At 37.6% G+C, this 19,639-nt stretch overlaps 1 protein-coding gene across 2 annotated transcripts in view; it reads left to right on the top strand.

Annotated features, from left to right (window-relative positions):
- Positions 1-2,054: 2,054 nt before the first annotated feature.
- The window catches only part of LOC132157431 (calcium uptake protein 1, mitochondrial-like), an 81,632-nt gene continuing 64,047 nt past the window's right edge, over positions 2,055-19,639 (top strand). For both annotated transcript variants that reach the window (XM_059566785.1, XM_059566784.1), the window contains exons 1-3: positions 2,055-2,214; positions 10,945-11,109; positions 15,703-15,880. In XM_059566785.1, the coding sequence (XP_059422768.1) occupies positions 10,946-11,109; positions 15,703-15,880 (342 nt within the window). In that variant the 5' untranslated portion in view covers positions 2,055-2,214; position 10,945. The remainder of the gene's footprint in view (positions 2,215-10,944; positions 11,110-15,702; positions 15,881-19,639) is intronic.

Below are 19,639 nucleotides of genomic sequence, written 5' to 3'. Positions count from 1 at the left end.
GCTTAAAATTTTGTGATTCATTGAAAGTTTACAAAAAGATAAGCATTTATTTTGAGATAGATTTCAGAACATTTTATTATTTAAATTTAATTTGTCCATTCTGAATAAACGTTACATTTCTTTATAAAAAAAATTTAAAAAAAAAACACCACTTACTGATCCCAAACTTTTGAAAGGTGGTGTATTGGCTAAAAGTTTCTTTAAAGGCAACTTGTAGGAGAAGACCAGCATGGATGACTTCAACAGAATGGATTGTCTTAGGTTATGGTAAGAGGTTAGGATTCATAGGGTCTTAATTCACTCCTCACTATCACTGCTTTACAAGCTTTATTATATCAACACACCAGCAGTTGTTTAACTTGTGTATAGAATCTTTAATGTAACTAGATCTTGCAGGATAACAGTGCCTAATTATTTAGAGGGTTATGGCGAAAAGTGAACTCTTTATAACCCGGTGAAAAAGCCAAGCTTCACACAGACTAAATTATAAATCCACATTTAACTTCAAACAATCTGGTCTTCGAGAGCATCCAAAATAGAATTGTTTGCTCTATGCACCCAAGCTCCAGATCCTGTTTCACGGTTGGTTGATCCAGAGAGGAAATTTGCCAAAGACAGTCTATTTTGCAGAGGGGGTATGTGTGTGATAGCACCAGGAGATGAATTACAGCAGAGGAAACACAGAAGAAGGGAGGGAGAACAAGAGGAGGGCCGGAGAAAGAAGGAATTAGAAGAACTGAGCAAGTTCAAACACGTAGGAGAAAAACTTTCAAAAATGTGGCCTGTTTTTTTCATCTTGTGTTGAGTGCTTTGGGCATACCCTTATGATATTGAGCCATTTCAATCTACACAGAGGCTGCTGGACGTCTTGAAGGGGAAATGAAATCATTCAGCTGAATCAAACATCCAGCCCACACCAAGTAAACACAGACATTTAAGTGTTTATGAGCAGACCCTGCTGAAAAGATCAAGTCACACTGCCCTAAAGTGGTCAAGGTCAACCAAAAGCTTTATATTAGAACATGGGGATAGTTCAACTGGCTCAGACAAGGTGGTCTTACTCAATTTGACTTTGGTTACTCTTGCTGGTTGTCCAGCTGAGCAACTGCGATCAGTTTCAACCAGTTAAAAGCCATTTAGTTATCATCTGAAGCTAGTTTAGCTGGATTTTCTGGCAAGGTGACACTCTATTTATGACAACACAATAAAAAAAGGAAAAAAAAGAAATGTGGTTTTACAAAAAACATGACATACATTTCACATAATACATTTCTGAAATAAATCCCTGGATATTTTATGTCTTAGTATGAGTGTGTGTGTGTGTGTAAGAAGATATTATGAAGGGAGAAAGGCTTATCTTAGTCATAACACTTAATTTAATGATAAGCTATATTTTGATTACTGTGTAATTTAATGTTATTTAAGTATTGTCTTTATATTGAGAGGCACACACAGCAAGTCTCTTTTACAAAAAAAGACTATGGAGGCTATGGATTTGGACATAGGCTACTGTATGATTTCCATTTTATGCTCTTACAAATAGGGGTTTTTGTTAGTTCCCCAAAGAACCATTCAAAGTGAACCATTTTCTTAGTGTGAAGAACATAAAAAAATAATAATAGTAAAAAAAAAAAAACTTTTTTCAACCCCACTATGAAGAACCTGTTGTGGAATGAAAAGGTTCCATAGATGTTAAAGGTTCTTCACAGAAGCAAACGACTTTTTTAAAAGTGTACCATAGTATTTACCATGGTGTTTAAATGGTATCACAGAGAATAAAATGACCAACAATGCTTGGATTATTGTCCAAAGCATTGTAATATGAATGTACATTTTCGAAAGTATACGGACAATAAAGTATTTTGCTATAATAGCCAAAAGTGAGCCAAGCTAAAGCAAGTCTAAACACACCTTGTTTTTAAGACACAAAGATGAACCACTCCTATAACACACAGGCTACATTTTTGACGAAAGCAACACAAAAGCTGTTTCACGTCGCCTATGAATACTTGTGTTTACAAACAGAAGGGAGTTATTTCCACAGAGGAGAAGTGTTGAGGAGGAGGAGTGTGTTCCTGACGTTAGCCGTGGGGTGTGTTTGTGCCCGGCCTCCGTAGACGCGGAACTTCAGCAGAGACTGCCGTTAACGGAGAATCGGAGGAGAGTCTATAGCGTTTACTGAAGAAATCTACCGTGCAGGACTTCGTTTACCGAGTGAGTATACGACCAGACTCGATCACTTTAACTCCACTGACAGAGACAGATGACCACAGGCGCTGAGCGTAGATTAGATAGCTGGGCTGTCTGTATGGGACCGATCAATTGTGCATGAACACACTGCAGTTGAAAACGGAAATAATTACAAATATCCATTCAGTCTCTAGATATCTTACAGTTTATGACCATGTAAAACGAGGCAGTTAGTTTGTGTAGGTTTAGCTTATGCTTCAGCTGCTCAACACCTCATGCCCAGTGTAAACTCTATTTCAAAGCTCTTGTATTTGCCTAGGACCATTTTTATGTTACTCTTGTGTTTATCAGTAGTGCCATATTTGTTTGGCAGGTTTTGTTTTCTACATTAGAAGCATTATTTCGGTTATGTATATTAGTAAGAAAATAATTATTTAGAAAATTATGGGCTAGTACTGTACATCAACTCGAATTTGAACTGATTTTATGAATAATATATATTATTATGTCCCGTTATAATGCAGTCCAGGACATGTATCCTTAAATTTGCTCTGGGTTTATGAATAATAAATTACATTTATTCATTTAGCAGATTTTATCCAAAGCGTTTTACAAATGAGGAATGAAACATAAACATGAGAAGTGTGCATAATATAAAGTTTTAGACAATAATTTGGAAAAATACAAGCTTAGAACAGGATAGATAGGAATAAATGGGGAAAACAATTAATTAGAGTCCGATACTTGAGAATTTAATATTAACATTATGACAAAATTACTACAAATCGTATCCATAAACAAACAAAACGCATTGTGTCCTTTGTTTACAAGTGGGGTTGAGAAACGAAAATCAATTCCAATTCCAGAATTGGATACTTAAGGTCAGGAATCGGATACTTGTTGTAAAATTAATATTTTAGTTCCACCTATAAATTCCTATGTGCCCATCTTTTTGTTTTAATTGGTGAAAAGGGGCTGTTAAAAATGTATTGGTCTCTGAATGATTGATTCAAGAGATTCATTCAAAAACACTGAAATATCCAGTAATGAAACAAGTAAATCTTGAGTGAGTCATTGAATTATTCATTCATAAATTACATGTGATTTTGTGTAGTCTAACATTTTTTCTTCAGAATTGTGAGAGAAATACAAGCTCCATAATTTCTCTTTTTTAAGTCTCAATTTATACAAAATTGTGCAGCTCTTTTTTTGCACTCACACAACACTTAACCGAGTCCAGTTCTTATGTAGCTGACTGATTTTTGATCATGGTATTAAGCAGTCAGAATTGTGAGAAATAAACTTGCAATTGCGAGAAAAAAAACTGCAAGTTTGTATCTCACAATTCTTACTAGGGGTGTCAGAGGGGTGTGTGACTTTTGATACCGAATGGTTCACTGGTATATTAATCTCTATCTCCTTAAGGCGGGCGTACACGGTGTGATCATTTTTCAATCGTGTATGGTCCCGGCTCGTATCAGAGTAGCAGAGTACCTTACGAGCACTTCCCGACCTCCCGATCATTTTAAATGTCTAAAAAGTTGTGAGCTGTCGGTTTGAATTCGTGACATGCAGTTGAACGAGCCAATTTGTTGATCTATCTGAAGTTGACCAATCACGAACTAGGAAAAAGACTATCCAGCAATTACTATATATAATTACTATATTAGCAAAAAATATATAAAAACCACGTTACTATATGCACAAACTTGCATGACATGCTATGACTATGGTTACCGTATTTTCCGGACTATAAGTCGCGCTTTTTTTCATAGTTTGGCTGGTCCTGCGACTTATAGTCAGGTACGACTTATTTATCAAAATTAATTTGACATGAACCAAGAGAAATGAACCAATAGAAAACATTACCGTCTACAGCTGCGAGAGGGCGCTCTATGCTGCTCAGTGCTCCTGTAGCCTACACTGAGCACCATAGAGCGCCCTCTCGCGGCTTTAGACGGTAATGTTGTCTCTTGGTTCTAAATAAATGCGACTTATAGTCCAGTGCGACTTATATATATATATATATATATATTTCCTCATCATGACTTATTTTTGGACTGATGCGACTTATACTCAGGTGCGACTTATAGTCCGAAAAATACGGTATATACTATCCCATATCTTCCACGACCACATCAAAGCATGCGCACATAGATACACTTACCTCAAAACCTTGTTTTTGAAGAACAGAAAGTCCATGCTTTTCTCTGCTCTTCAGCCAAATTCTTTGCCATGCTCTTCTTTTTATTTTCTTTTTTATTCTTTCGCAAGCCATTTCTGCCACAAAAAAAGCAATCTCTTCCCCTGACTCCATGTTTTTGGTTCAGAACTTCGTGCGATTGCTTTGGAAATCGGCAGGTCGTAAAATCGTGTCATATATCACCTCGTCCGATTCGTGACGTGTGTGTGGACATACGATTTTCCGACCATCAGAATCCGCACAGTGTACGCCCGTCTTTAAAGTGGGGACTTTGGAGTGAGCAGAGCATTATGTAGTCATCAGGAATGCACTTGGCAAAAGTTGTGACATAATTTCCTCATTATCTTCAGCTGGGATGTTCCTGTGACAACGCAGCATGGTGTCCTTAAGACCTTAATCTCAGAAACTCCAATAACTCCTCTTTCTGCTCAAATCATTGTATTTGTCAGGCTAGTCCTGTAAATGCACATGCGGTTTAACATACGGCGATACCTACATTCCAACATCTGACATATTAGACGTCACAGTTTCTCCAATTTGTTTTGTACAAATAAATGATCTGTCCACTCCACTTTATGTCTCTGATTGTTATCAGAGTAGTGAAAAATCTTATGCTGCAGGCGAAGTTCTGGGAGCTCAGATAATTGCAGAATGTACCTTGAGGATATTTAGACGGGCTTAGTTTTATTTCCCCTCGTTTGATGATAAAAGGCAAATATGATTGCCGCAGATAGGGACAATGTGTATTGGTGATATTTCAGCTTTTCATCAGCTTTCTTTTGCACTGTAAGAGACACTGTTGGTCATCAGTTGCTCATGAAGTTGGCTGATGTCTGCTGTTGGTGCAATGCCTGGCAGAACCTTATCTGTTAGATCGTTGGTGCATAGAGAGAAGCTGAATCCAGATTGCCATTGGATATGTGAAACCCTGAATGCTACAGACTGTTTGCTGTTGAAGATTGCAGAGAGGCAAGGTTAAAGAGCTCTCTTTGAATAAAATGGTTTGGGAGTCTCAGAAGTCTGGAGTCCATGTAGGAATTATGCCCAACCAATTGAGCATACAAGAACTGCGGTTTACCTTAAGTGTTGCTTGTCAGAGGCTGCTGTGCTTCTAAACACCTTTGACTTTATTTTTTTCTGTGTAACACACAAAGAAGTGTTTTACTGAATGTTTAAGCTGTTGGCCTCTTTTGTTAATTGGCCGAGTTTTCCATGGAACACAAAAAATAAATCGCTCTATTTTGAATAAAAAGTCTTAACGTTTATCTGTACAGAAAAAAGTCAGTGGGGTGCAGTGTTGCTTGGCTGTCTTTCAGAATATCTTGTTTTGTGTTTTCACAGAAGAAAGAAAATGATATGCATTTGGGACAATGTGAGGATGAGATATGATGATATGTATATGTCACGAAGTGGGAAGATTTGCATAACACCGCCCAAATGTTCACACAAAGAAAGAAAGCGTAACTTTGATTCTTGCTGTTGCTGCAGTCGTCATGTTGTGGAGATGCTGTTTCGTTGTGAAAATGAATACTTTACATATGTAAAGGATTTGCCACTGATGATTCAAACGCGAGTTTTGAGCGGTGTAGAGCAGCGGTTCTCAATTCCAGTCCTCGCACCCCCCTGCTCTGCACATTTTGTATGTTACTCTTATCATTTCAGACGTTTGTTCTATTCAAACATAAGTGCCCTGCGAAGTGGACATCACAGGATATTCCGCCATGATTACAGTTCGAAGCGGATGTATATGTTCCACTCAGAGTGTATTGAAGTGTGCGAGACGTGAATTTTAATTGTATATATTTACAGAGCTATATGATATCACACTTATCCGTGTAGGGAGACGTTACGCAGCACAAATCTATGAATGTTCCAAAGTGAGATAAACTTTAACAGATTTCCCCTGCTCAGGGAGTAGGGAGCAGTGAACACTGTGTAGGGACTATGTCAATGGGAACACAGTTCATGTACGGAACTTACTTCTAACAAGCTGATTATCTGAATCAGGTGTGTTAACAAAGAGAGACATTTAAAATATGCAGAGCTGGGAGGTGCGAGGACTGGAATTGAGAACCATTGTAGCGCTTGTTGTTTGTCATTTCTCCAATCACAAATGCATACATGGTTTTATGTTTACACGGCGCAGTGCGATGCAACACAACACGTAAAAACACAGTATAAGTCATTATAGTCCGTAATTATGTCCCCACTGGATGCAACAAATGGCTCGTTTGTAAAGAGTTTATTGTTTTTGTCTTGTCTCACTGGCGTTCTGACAGGGCACACATTACAGTATGACAAGGGGCGTAACATTTCACATGCTTATATAATACACTGTATAGCTGGCCAATCAGAGCACACCTTGCTTTTCAGAACAATGAGCTTTGTAAAAAAATTGGAAAGGCAGGGCATAGAGGAGAAACAGTAATGTACAGTATGTGGAGAATAATGTGTTTCTTGAACACACATAATTACAGACCAAATACACAAAATAATGTTCTTTTTAGCAACATCATATGACCCCTTTAATTACTGTGCAAAATATTATATAAAAGACTTAGAGCAACTGTAATAGGTCTGACTAAGAATAATCTTTCTCTTTCACAGAATGTCACTTGCAGATTTTCTCTGATGTGTGGATAAACTTAAAACCTTATGAACTGTCTTTAAGTATTTGCATAATGTGCATTTTTATTACTTTAAAAAGCTGTAAATTGACTTATATAATCACTTTCACCACTCAGTTGAATCTTCATGAACTGTTAAGGTTAATGTTAAGGAAACCATCAGTAATCAGTCTAAATGAGGCACTTGGCATGGCGTCTCATATGTTATTGAATACATTTTGGCAGCTTTTCCTTCATCAGCCGCCTCGTGATGTGAGTGAAACACATTGTACGGTGACACTTTATTTTACGGTTACATTTATTAGTTGCTTATTACTAATAACTATGACTTTTCTCTCAATAAATTCTTAATTTTCTACTAATTAATAGTAAGGTAGTTATTAGGTTTAGGTATTGGGTAAGATTAGGGATGTAGATAAAAGGTAATATAGAATATGTTACATGGCTAATATTCTAGTAATATACATGCTAATAAGCAACTAATAGATGCAACCTGTAAAATAGGTTTACCCACTATGGTGTCACCCTAACATTTTTGACTTTATTCCACTTTAGTTCCTTGTTTCATTATCATGGTATGCTCATCATAATAGAAGTAGGTTTAAGACACCATGAATTGCATTTTTAATGTATTTTTGAGGAAATTAAAGATACAGATAAAAAAAAAAAGATGATCATCCCCTGTGTTGCCATATTGGGCAGGTTTGAATAGAAAAAAACTTTATTTTAAGAAACAAATTATACTCACTATTAACTAGCATGCATATTACTAACATATCGACTGTTTATTAGTACTTATAAAGCACATATTAATGCCTTTTTCTGCATGACCATGTTTTAGATCCCTTAATCATACCCTATACCTAAACATAACAACTACCTTACTAACTATTAAGAAGTTTATTGAGGCAAAAGCCATAGGTTATAGTTAGTTAATAGTGAGAATTGGACCTTAAAATAAAATGTGACCAAAAGTTGTCTTAAATGTTTTAACTGATAATCATACTGTTGGTTCACTGCTGCCCAAATGTGTTATCTACACCAGCTTCAGTCCTCATTGGAAGTAACATTTGAATGAAAAGCTCATCATAATTACAGTTAAACTGAGCAAACATTACATTAATAACATTTTAATGGACATAACAAAAGCCTTGGAATGTGAAGTCACACAAAGTGTTCTCCGAGAAGATTTGAACCAGTTGCACTCGCTCTGATAGAACCCACCAGGGTGTTTACTGGGCTAATGCAGTATCTTCTCCATTTGAAGAGTTATGTGACGCTCTCAGTCAAAGTCCCACTGTCCCTCAGCCCCAGAGACTAGCGCCATCAGTCTGCAATGTCACGCACAAGTGCTCAATCCAATTAGCATGTAGCGCTCCCACTCTCATTATGTTCTGCTGAATCAGGACCTCCATCAAAATACAGTCAATATTGGAAAACGGACCGGCGGCTCTTGGAGATTGCAGCAACTATGGAGATTTTGCCTTCCTACAAACGAGGCAGAACACACAGGGAAAGTTCGCCAGTCCCTCTCTGCTTACAGTTTGATGTTAAAAGATGCAAAAGACATAAGTAGCTCTTTTCAAGGAAAAACGAGCAGATGCCCGATGTGTTTATGTGGGGGAGTCTGACAAATTTGGCATAAAAGAAGATTGAAAGTCACTGGTCTTAAGAGCTATCCTGTGGCTTCACTCAAAAGTTGTTATATGTACACAGTTTGACTGGAATATGTTAACCCCTGTGACAAGATTAGTTCTGCCAAAACTGAAAATGAGTCATCATTTACTTTGTGATTGTGACTTTTCTTGAAATTTTGTTTTGAAAGGTGGAATTTGGAAGAATATGTGCTCTTTTTAGTGTTAAGTGCCAAAATGGCATACAAAGCACTATAAAAGTGGTCCATATATCTTGTGTGCTGTTCTCCAAGTCTTCTAAAGCCTTTCAGTAGCATTGTGCGGTGAATATACCAAACCTAAACAGGTCTGTAGCTCTTAAATTAAATTTGATGCCTTAGACTAGGGGTGTTTAGTCCTGCTCCTGAAGGGCTGACATCCTGTAGAGTGTAAGTCCAACACACACCGGCCTGGAAGTTTCTAGCGAGTCTGAAAAGCTTGATTAGCTGGTTGAGGTGAGTTTAATAGGGGTTGGAGCTAAACTGCAGGTTTGGACACCCCTGACATATTGTAGGTTTGACATCATTGACCTCTGGTCATGAGATACATGGGAACTAACAATGTTCTCATGTTGTTTGGCCTATTGATGCAGACATAACTTTGAACTCTGAAGAGTTCCAGAAGAGCTTGAATAATATTTGATTCATAAGACGATGATTGCTAACCTAAACGGCATGATATCAAATTAAGATTATGGTTTCAATAGATGATTCTATAAATGGTGCAAATGGTCCTTGTTTTAAAACACTGATATAGCTTAGGGAAAGTACTTTAGTATTTGGTTGTATTTTGTTACTGTACTTGGGTGCTATTTTGGGAGTGTTTATAGGCCTAAAAACAAAGTTCTGTCATGAAACTCTAGACGACGCAGGTGGATAGGTCTAACTCAGTCTAGTATAATCACATTATTATTCAAACGTCGCAGCTGATTGGTTTCTTTCCATATTATCAGCCAATGATCTTGCTGCTCAACATTCAAATACTCATCTATGGCTTGCTGTAGCAGTCACACTGTGCTTCAGAAACCCTCCATCTTCCCCAGCTCCACCTGTATATGGGTGATTTCATGTATGTTATAAATGGGGGTTATTTCATGTTATTTGTGCAGCAGCAGTATTTCCTTCATGCTCACAGCAGCAGTGTAGCAGATCTGTTCCTTTAAGACCAAACACATTAATGTTGTCATGTGTATTACTATGCTAAACTCTCAGAGAGTTCTCCTGACATAACTGGTAATGTAAAGGGTTTAACTGCAGCACTGTGAATTTGTATTTGAGTTTGATAATTAGAATAATGCCTAGTCTAATTTGTTATTTAGCAGTGAAGTTTCTATGATAAAATCTTGTTTTGTGATTGCTTCGTGGAGTATATTCCAAATCACTAGTCCTATATGAATGGTTACCTTTCCAGACCCATCGCTTCCATGGCCTTTTCATAGTATTTTTGTTGAGGGACAAAGTTTATTTTTGGCATAAAAATAAGCTAGTTGCTAATATTCAGATCCTTTAATTAGGCCTTTAGATCTATATGTTTTTTAAAGCTAAAAAAGTTTACTAATGTGTTTCATTCACTCAGTTCATCTCAATATAAAAGTGAAGCTGAGATATGTTTCATCTCTCAATTTATTTTTATTTTTTAAATAGCATTGCGCTTACTGTTTGTTATAGCCATGAACTGTGATTTGCTACTGGCTAGCCTGCGGCAGGTGGTAAGTTTTTGCATATGTACCTTCAGACAGAATGAGTCGTCAGTATTTTTGCGCCATTTCCCCTGAAAAAAAAAAATATATATATTTTAAATACTTACACCTCCTAAAAGTTTATTTTGTCACTTTTACGAGTATACTCACTTACAGATGACTTCAAAACTAAAAGATGTGGACTTAAAGCCACAAAGCCCCATTTCATTGCATAACTTTCTCAAGTCTTGTTAAAAATGTGTCTTGTCCCTGAACTGCTGGATAATTAACTTTTTGAGAGTGCAGGCTCGGGGCCGTGGGAGATGTGCTAGTGTAGGGATTCAGGATAATCCATGCAGTGTTCTGGAATGATCCAGAACCCACATTTACAGTTTTAATTTCAGACAGAATCAAATCATATCACACCATTTGAGGCTGGCCCAAAGCTCTGATGAAAAAGAGGTGGAATGGGCTTGTTTGACTTTGAATGAATTTGCATACAGATGTAATTCTCATTCTGAATTAAAAGTATTATTTGTATAGTAAGCGCTCTGTCTTTCTGTCTTCTTGCAGTATGTACCGCTTGCGGGCGCTGACGGCTGTGACCGTCGGCATGGTGCAGTTGTCAAGACGGCATTACAGCGGTGCCTTCCGTTCCTATCAGCGGCGCAGACTGATGCTGGCTGCCCTGGCAGGGGTAACGGGCATCTCAGCCAGTGCTGGACTACTGTGGACAAGGTACAGCTCACTGTGGACACCTGTCCCATACAGGAAGTCTCTTACAAATAAAATACAGCATTATAACGTATAAGAGTTACATCATATTTTGTATATCATATTTTTTGTGACTAGAGTTACATAAAGCAGTAGAATACCAACAAAGAAAACCGTTGAAGTCTGTCAGTCTTATAATGGAGGTGGATGGGAATCACAGCTAAATCATACAATAAAACAAACAAAAACAAAACATACACAAACAAAACCAAATGAAACCTTGCAGCTGGTTACGATACATTGATGTGTAAAGACACAAAACAATTGGTTTGTGCAATAAACTGAACAGTATTTATATCGTTTTTTTTACCTCTGATTCACACAATGTCCGAACTGTTAGAACTCTCCTGAGCGTGTTCTCAAGCAGGCGTGTGAGGCGTCTTCTTCTTCTTGCTTTATGGCGGATCACAGACTTGTAAGTTCATTATCGCCACCTATCTCTCAAATGGACAATTGATACACTCCTAATTGAGATTGTAGATAGCGTGTAATCAACTTTCTTCTGAAGAAACAAAGTCACCTACATCTTCGATGCCCTGGAGATAAGCAGATAAACATCAAATTAAAATTTTTTGGTGAACTATCCCTTTCATTTTTGTGCCAGTAGCAGCACTAAATGGAATCAGAGAAATAATGAAATTGCAATTTATAATATATATATATATATATATATATATATATATATATATATATATATATATATATACATATATATATACATATACATACACTAGGGCTAGGCGATATGAGCACAAATTCATATCTCTGTATTTTTTGGCTGATTTGCGGTATATGGTATATATCTCTGTATTTTCTGGCAGAAAAAAAGATTATATATTAGTAGTATATTAGTTAGGGCCTGGTATTACTTTTTCTTCCTTTTTTTTTTAAAATCCGTATTGGTTGTGCTTGGATATTTTATCATACACGCAAATGTTGAATTATTTTTACATTTACATTGTCTTGTCTTTTATGTAATTTTCACTTAAGGTTCATCTTTAATATAATAAATGATTTAATACTTCTTTTAAATGCAGCCTTTATCAGATCATAATGAATAAATGAATATCTTTTTTTCATACTGTACATTGTTAAATTATGATGCTTACATTTACTTGCAACATTTAAAGATATACTTTTTTCTACTGTTTTTTATTTTTATTTTTTTGACCTAAAAAAAAAATGTAGCTTTAACAGTATAGGCCAGCATTTTTATATTTAGAGTTTTTGGGGAAGTCACCTTAAGAATGGCTTACATATAGCTCTGTCTGTATATTAAACTGGGATAGGAGAAAGTATTGTAACATGAAAAAAAAATGACACATTTCACCTTTAATGTAAATGTCCTTTGAACCGATACCTGCAGAGGGTGATCTGCAGTCTGGGTGAATGAATAGAGCAACTGATATATCAGCAATATAGAGAAATGCATCTGGGATGTGATCTATAGAATGAAGTAAGTTATGAGACAAGGTGGCCTTTCGGTTTTCAGTCTGTGCAGTCATTTTCTCTGTGTCTCATTATATTGAGTTATTGAACAAACCTTCAAACACATCCCATCAACACAACGGTAGACCTTTTTTCAATTACTGCTTTTTGTCCTTAAGATATTGACCCTGTAGCACTCTTCATTGACTTTTAGTATGAGGTACATCTCAGAGATAAATAGACATTGACATTGTTGGATCCCATGTGTAATGGTGAGTAAAGTAGATTTTTTTATTTTTTTGAAGAAAATATATGAGGGATTTGCCTAAGCAAAACTCACTACGGTGTCAGAGTGTTGCTATGCAGTTGCTTATGTGTTCAGATTGATTTTTAACACATTGCTATTAGGGCTGTGCAAAAAATTGAATGCGATTTTCATGCGCATCTCATCAGTAAAGACGCTCCTTTAATTAGAAGTATATCTCCAGCATGTGCGTTCAGATCAGGGTTGCCAGGTTTTCACAACAAATCCTGCCCAGTTGCTTCTCAAAACTAGTCCAAAACTAGCCCAAGTGCGTTTCCAGGAGGTTTCCCGATAAAAATTGCTTCCCGGGGTTAGAATATACGTTTTTTGGCAGGGTTGCCTTGGTAAAATTCGCATTTTAGGGGCTAAATATCACGTTATTGGGCTTGCTTGAAACCGCGGACATGAAAAACAACCACAGACTTGGCAACACTGGTTCAGGTGGAGCGTCATTTACATCACAGAGCCGTAGTCTACCGACAACTAACACAAAATCGCTTTCAAAATCAACAAAGAATTGCCTGCGATTTTGTGTAGATTGTCAGTGAATTACGGCTCTGTGTAGTAAATGCCAACCAGTGTTGCCAAGTCTGTGGTTGTTTTTCATGTCCGCGGGTCGAAGCGACAATACCAATAACGTGATATTTAGCCCCTAAAATGCAAATTTTACCAAGGCAACCCTAGTTTTGGACTAGTTTAGAGAAGCAACTGGGCAGGATTTGTTGTGGATACCTGGCAACCCTTATCTGAACGCACGTGCTGGAGATATACTTCTAATTACAGGAGCGTCTTTACTGATGCGATGCGCATAAATATCGCATTAAATTTTTTGCACAGTCCTAATTGCTACAGTATGTGGTTGCTAGCTGGACCAGAAGTGCATCTAGAAATGGTTTATATTGCTTTTTTAGTGTAATCTATGGGTTTTTGTTATATCGTCCAGCAGAAATTGTAGGTCTGATTGCTTAAAAAGAATTGTAAGTGTACGCATGACAAAAATTGCACAGTCGTGGCCAAAAGTTTTGAGAATTACATAAATATTAGTTTTCAAAAAGTTTGCTGCTAAACTGCTTTTAGATCTTTGTTTCAGTTGTTTCTGTGATGTACTGAAATATAATTACAAGCACTTCATACGTTTCAAAGGCTTTTATCGACAAGTACATGACATTTATGCAAAGAGTCAGTATTTGCAGTGTTTGCCCTTCTTTTTCAGGACCTCTGCAATTCGACTGGGCATTCTCTCAATCAACTTCTGGGCCAAATCCTGACTGATAGCAACCCATTCTTTCATAATCACTTCTTTGAGTTTGTCAGAATTAGTGGGTTTTTGTTTGTCCACCTGCCTCTTGAGGATTGACCGCAAGTTCTCAATGGGATTAAGATCTGGGGAGTTTCCAGGCCATGGACCCAAAATTTCAACATTCTGGTCCCCGAGACGATCACTTTTGCCTTATGGCACGGTGCTCCATCGTGCTGGAAAATGCATTGTTCTTCACCAAACTGTTGTTGGATTGTTGGAAGAAGTTGCTGTTGGAGGGTGTTTTGGTACCATTCTTTATTCATGGCTATGTTTTTGGGCAGAATTGTGAGTGAGCCCACTCCCTTGGATAGGAAGCAACCCCACACATGAATGGTGTCAGGATGCTTTACTGTTCGCATGACACAGGACTGATGGTAGCGCTCACCTTTTCTTCTCCAGACAAGCCTTTTTCCAGATGCCCCAAACAGTCGGAAAGGGGCTTCATCTGAGAATATGACTTTGCCCCAGTCCTCAGCAGTCCATTCACTATACTTTCTGCAGAAGATCAATCTGTCCCTGATGTTTTTTTTTGGAGAGAAGTGGCTTCTTTGCTGCCCTTCTTGACACCAGGCCATCTTCCAAAAGTCTTCGCCTCACTGTGCGTGCAGATGCGCTCATACCTGCCTGCTGCCATTCCTGAGCAAGCTCTGCACTGGTGGCACTCCGATCCCACAGCTGAATCCTCTTTAGGAGACGATCCTGGCGCTTGCTGGACTTTCTTGGACGCCCTGAAGCCTTCTTTACAAGAATTGAACCTCTTTCCTTGAAGTTCTTGATGATCCTATAAATTGTTGATTTAGGTGCAATCTTAGTAGCCACAATATCCTTGCCTGTGAAGCCATTTTTATGCAACGCAATGATGGCTGCACGCATTTCTTTGGAGGTCACCATGGTTAACAATGGAAGAACAAAGATTTCAAGCATCACCCTCCTTTTAACATGTCAAGTCTGCCATTCTAACCCAATCAGCCTGACATAATGATCTCCAGCCTTGTGCTCGTCAACATTCTCACCTGAGTTAACAAGACGATTACTGAAATGATCTCAGCAGGTCTTTAATGACAGCAATGAAATGCAGTGGAAGGGCTTTTTTGGGATTAAGTAAATTTTCATGGCAAAGAAGGACTGTGCAATTCATCTGATCACTCTTCATAACATTCTGGAGTATATGCAAATTGCTATTATAAAAACTTAAGCAGCAACTTTTCCAATTTCCAATATTTATGTAATTCTCAAAACTGTTGGCCACGACTGTACACAGTTTGCTAGATTAGGTATATTAGAATGATTTCTGAAGGATCATGTGATACTTAGAACTGAAAATTCAGCTTTGCATTAAAGGAATAAAATACATTACATTTTCTAAATTTTTTTAAACTATATTTTTCATCTAATAAATGTGAGCACAAGAATTTTTCCGAAAACATCGATTTTTTTTATGATTTAAACTTTTCCGGCAGTGTTCAGTATTTCTGATTTATACTTTTTAGTGTGACTTTTCTGCATGCTCTCTTCTGATTGGCAGAGCATATGCAGAGGCAGGGTCTTCAGTCAAGCATGAGGAGCAGATGAAGGAGGAGAAGGATGTGGCAGAAGAGGTGGAGTCAGACGACGCTCTCGAGTCGAGTAGTGGTGGGGAGGAAGATGAGGCGGGCTCAGAAGGGAAGAGAAAGAAACAAAGAGTCGGCTTCCGTGACCGCAAGGTGATCAATTCACAACATTCACATCATCTCAATCGCATCATGATGAGGTCAGGTTCATCCAGCCGTTATCTGATGCATTCATCTGGCTTCACCATGTGCAGACAAAATGTGAACTCATCACATCTAATCAGCATGCAAATCCACAGTCATGAAATCAACCTGCATATTTCTGAATTGGCTTTCAATCTCATATGTGCCATCAGTGGGAACGTGGCAGAGTGACAATAACAGAGTTAATGAAATGCAGCTGACATTAACTTTGGGGAAAATGTGATATTAAAGCAGCATCTGGGACAGGCAAGTGTTGTTTAAGGGAAAGAGCAGAAAGGATGAGAGAAAAAAAGAAAATGAATGACACTGTTGTTTTGTTCAGTAGTTGATGTGTTCCTTTTAAATGGGGCACATAAAAAGGCCTTTTGACAGCTTTCAGTTTTGATATTTGCTGAACCACTTTTTTATTATTTTGATAAACCACTGTTTCAACCAAACAGTTACTCTATTTAAAAGTTCTTCAAAAATAAATAAGTTAAAATTAAACTAAATAGTTCACCCAGTTAGGCTTGGTCTTGCATGTCAAGCAAATGGGGAAGTCGTGGCCTAATGGTTAGAGAGTCGGACTCCCATTCGAAAGGTTGTGGGTTCGAGTCCCGGGCCGGCAGGAATTGTGGGTGGGGGGAGTGCATGTACAGTTCTCTCTCCACCTTCAATACCACGACTTAGATGCCCTTGAGCAAGGCATCGAACCCCCAACTGCTCCCCGGGCGCCGCAGCATAAATGGCTGCCCACTGCTCCGGGTGTGTGCTCACAGTGTGTGTGTGTGTGTGTTCACTGCTCTGTGTGTGTGCATTTCGGATGGGTTAAATGCAGAGCACAAATTCTGAGTATGGGTCACCATACTTGGCTGAATGTCACTTCACTTCACTTCTCAAATATGATTGAGCTTCCATTTACCATATTTAGGGCCAGATTTACTAAACAGGGAAAATTAGTGTTAGACGCAGCCAGATCATTTCCATAATGACCAGCACAATTTTCCCAGTGCAGAACAAATTACTGCCTGCTTTAAAGGGTTAGTTCACCCAAAAATGAAATTTAGCCCATGTAAAAAAAAAAAAAAAACCCACCTTTAAAGCATCCTTGGTGAATATGACATTCTTCTTTTAGACGAATCTAATCGGAGTTATATTAAAAAGTTTCCTGGCTCTTCCAAGCATTAGAAAGGGAGAAGGTGGGATTTTTTGTTCAAAGTAGTCCAAAAGTACTAAAATAAAACATTATATTATCTATATTTCAAATGTTATAAACTTTTTTCCTCACTTCTGCTAGCTATCGTTCATGCAAGCCGACCTGGCGGATGACAGAGGACAAATGTGTTGCACACGCGCTGGTGATTCGTGACGAACACGGAAGTGCAGAGGAGAGAGAGCAAAACAAAACGCCAGTCACAAATTAGAACAAAATGAGGATTTGCAAAGAAAAATGTCATAGACTTTTGATTATAAGCCAAGAAGAGACTGGTTTTTCTTTGCTGAAGTGAGGAAACTTAGCTTCCTTTGCTCCTGTTAGCAAACTCACGAGACTAGCATATTTCTCAAGAGGCGCACATGTGACGCATACATCCTACGTCATCGGCCGGAACGGCTTCCAAAGTGAGAGAAGGTATTAATAACATTTTAAATATAGTTTTTTTTTTATAAACTTTTTCTTACAAAAATGCATCGATTCGCTATAGGTCTTTATTCATGCCCCAGAGCCATGTGAGGCATGTTTTATTACGGATGCACGTGCTTTATTTGACTAGTTTTGGACTGTTGAACAAAAACTCCCACCGACACCCATTCTAACACTTGGATGAGCCAGGATAATTCTTAATATAGTCTAACTCTGACTGGATTCATCTGAAAGAAGAAAGCCATATATACCTAGGATGCTTGAGGGTGAGTAAAACATAGGCTAATTTTCATTTTTGGGTGAACTAACCCTTAAAGACATGCTTTTTTGGCCATTAAATAATGGCGTGAATACCAGTCATTTGACGAGCACAAACGTTAGAAAATCGTGTTGCGTGATTCATTTGAATACTTTCCTCCCATAAGCTTAGCGTCTGAAAGGGAAACTCTTACAAATGAATATTCAATAAGGTCAGGTGCAAAAATAACTGTCTATGCTAATTCTTCACTGCATGTTTTTAGTAAGTCCTGACAGTTCTATTTTAACGCCAAAAGACGGTTTGCACTGGTGCAAGCTGTTAGTAGATTTATGTTGTTTATTTTGATTGTGCTGTACGGTGCAAAGAACTGTGTAGGCCAAGCCTATTTATCACCATAATTGGCTTTGGCTTTTACACATCTTTGTGGATGATGGTTGTTCACTGATTGAGTTTCATGACAAGGTTACTTAGGTGATTTCTTTTGGTTGTTCTTGTGTGTGCATTCTTTAAAAAAAGGACAGAATTAATCAGAGTGATTTATTTTTGCTACTCTGTTTCCTAAAATAGCAGTGGTTCAGACCTTTTTGTTTAGAACCTTATCATCACATTTAATCATAAGCTGAGAAAGGGAGTAGGTATTCTCTGAAATATGGATGCAGTATTAAAATAAACAGCATACATCAAACCAGCAGCACATTAAGAGTGAAGCTGATTCGCTGTAGGATGGTGGGGCTCTGTCTTTGATGGATGAGGCCATTCATCATGCAGTGGGGTACATTAGACGGCTGTCTCTGTTTACACAAGCCCTGCCCTCCAGGCACGTCTTCAACCAATAGGGCTAATTCATAAAACACAAACAGAACCAAGTTCTGTGTAACATATGAAGACTCGGCGGTATAACCTTATAACATACAGTTGTAACCATATTTGGTGAACTACTAAAAATAGCAAATATAATGCTCATAGATTAACTACCGAATCCAAAATGATCTGAAATGGGCATCACCACATACCATGGATATTCCATTCTATAGGCCTATATTTACATATACATATGTATATAGTTTATACTGCTCATATTTCATGATTTAGTCCCACTCTGTATTTTGTTAAAATGTTCTTTGTGTTGTGTTTTGGTATTTTTCCAGAAATATCAGTGTAATTTAATTTTTTGAGTGTCCCCATCAAAAAGAGTCATTTTGAAGTATCATATTGGTAATCTTCTTAAAGCACTCAGAAATTGGAATATTATTAGAAGAAACTAATAAGCAAAACCTTTTTGATGGGTTTAAGTCATTCCATCTCATCCCTGTCCCGTCTGCATGAACGGAAACACATCTCACTCAAATCTCTCATCTTGTTTGAATTAGTTTTAAAGAACAATTTATTTCAGAATGAGTATGGATCCATTTAATCCTGGTTCCTTGTTATTTACGTTTGGGTCAGATTTGAAGTCTTCTGAAGTGTGACGCTTTGTTTGAGATGCACTTTAATTTAGCTTTATTGATATTTTTTGTAATATATATATTTTTTTTTTTCATTTGTCCTAAATACAATTTAAACTATGGCTTCATTAACTGTAAATGGAAAAATAAATATGGACTTTTAATTAATTCATGCAGGAACAACTTTGCCTAGTGTATTGCATTATGCTTACATTTTAATGGCTATAATGTTTTTATTTAGATATTCAGAGACAACAATCAGTAAACCATTCATAGGTGATTCCCCTGAAAAGTGTAAACATTGTGTCATAGTGGTACTAAAACATTACTCTTTTTTTTTGTTTTTTTTTTTGTTTTTTGAACATCTGGCCTGCCTGACCCAG

This window comes from Carassius carassius, chromosome 14 (assembly GCF_963082965.1).
Source record: "Carassius carassius chromosome 14, fCarCar2.1, whole genome shotgun sequence".
In the NCBI taxonomy this organism is placed as follows: Eukaryota; Metazoa; Chordata; class Actinopteri; order Cypriniformes; family Cyprinidae; genus Carassius; species Carassius carassius.
This window is presented reverse-complemented; position numbering and strand designations above follow the sequence as displayed.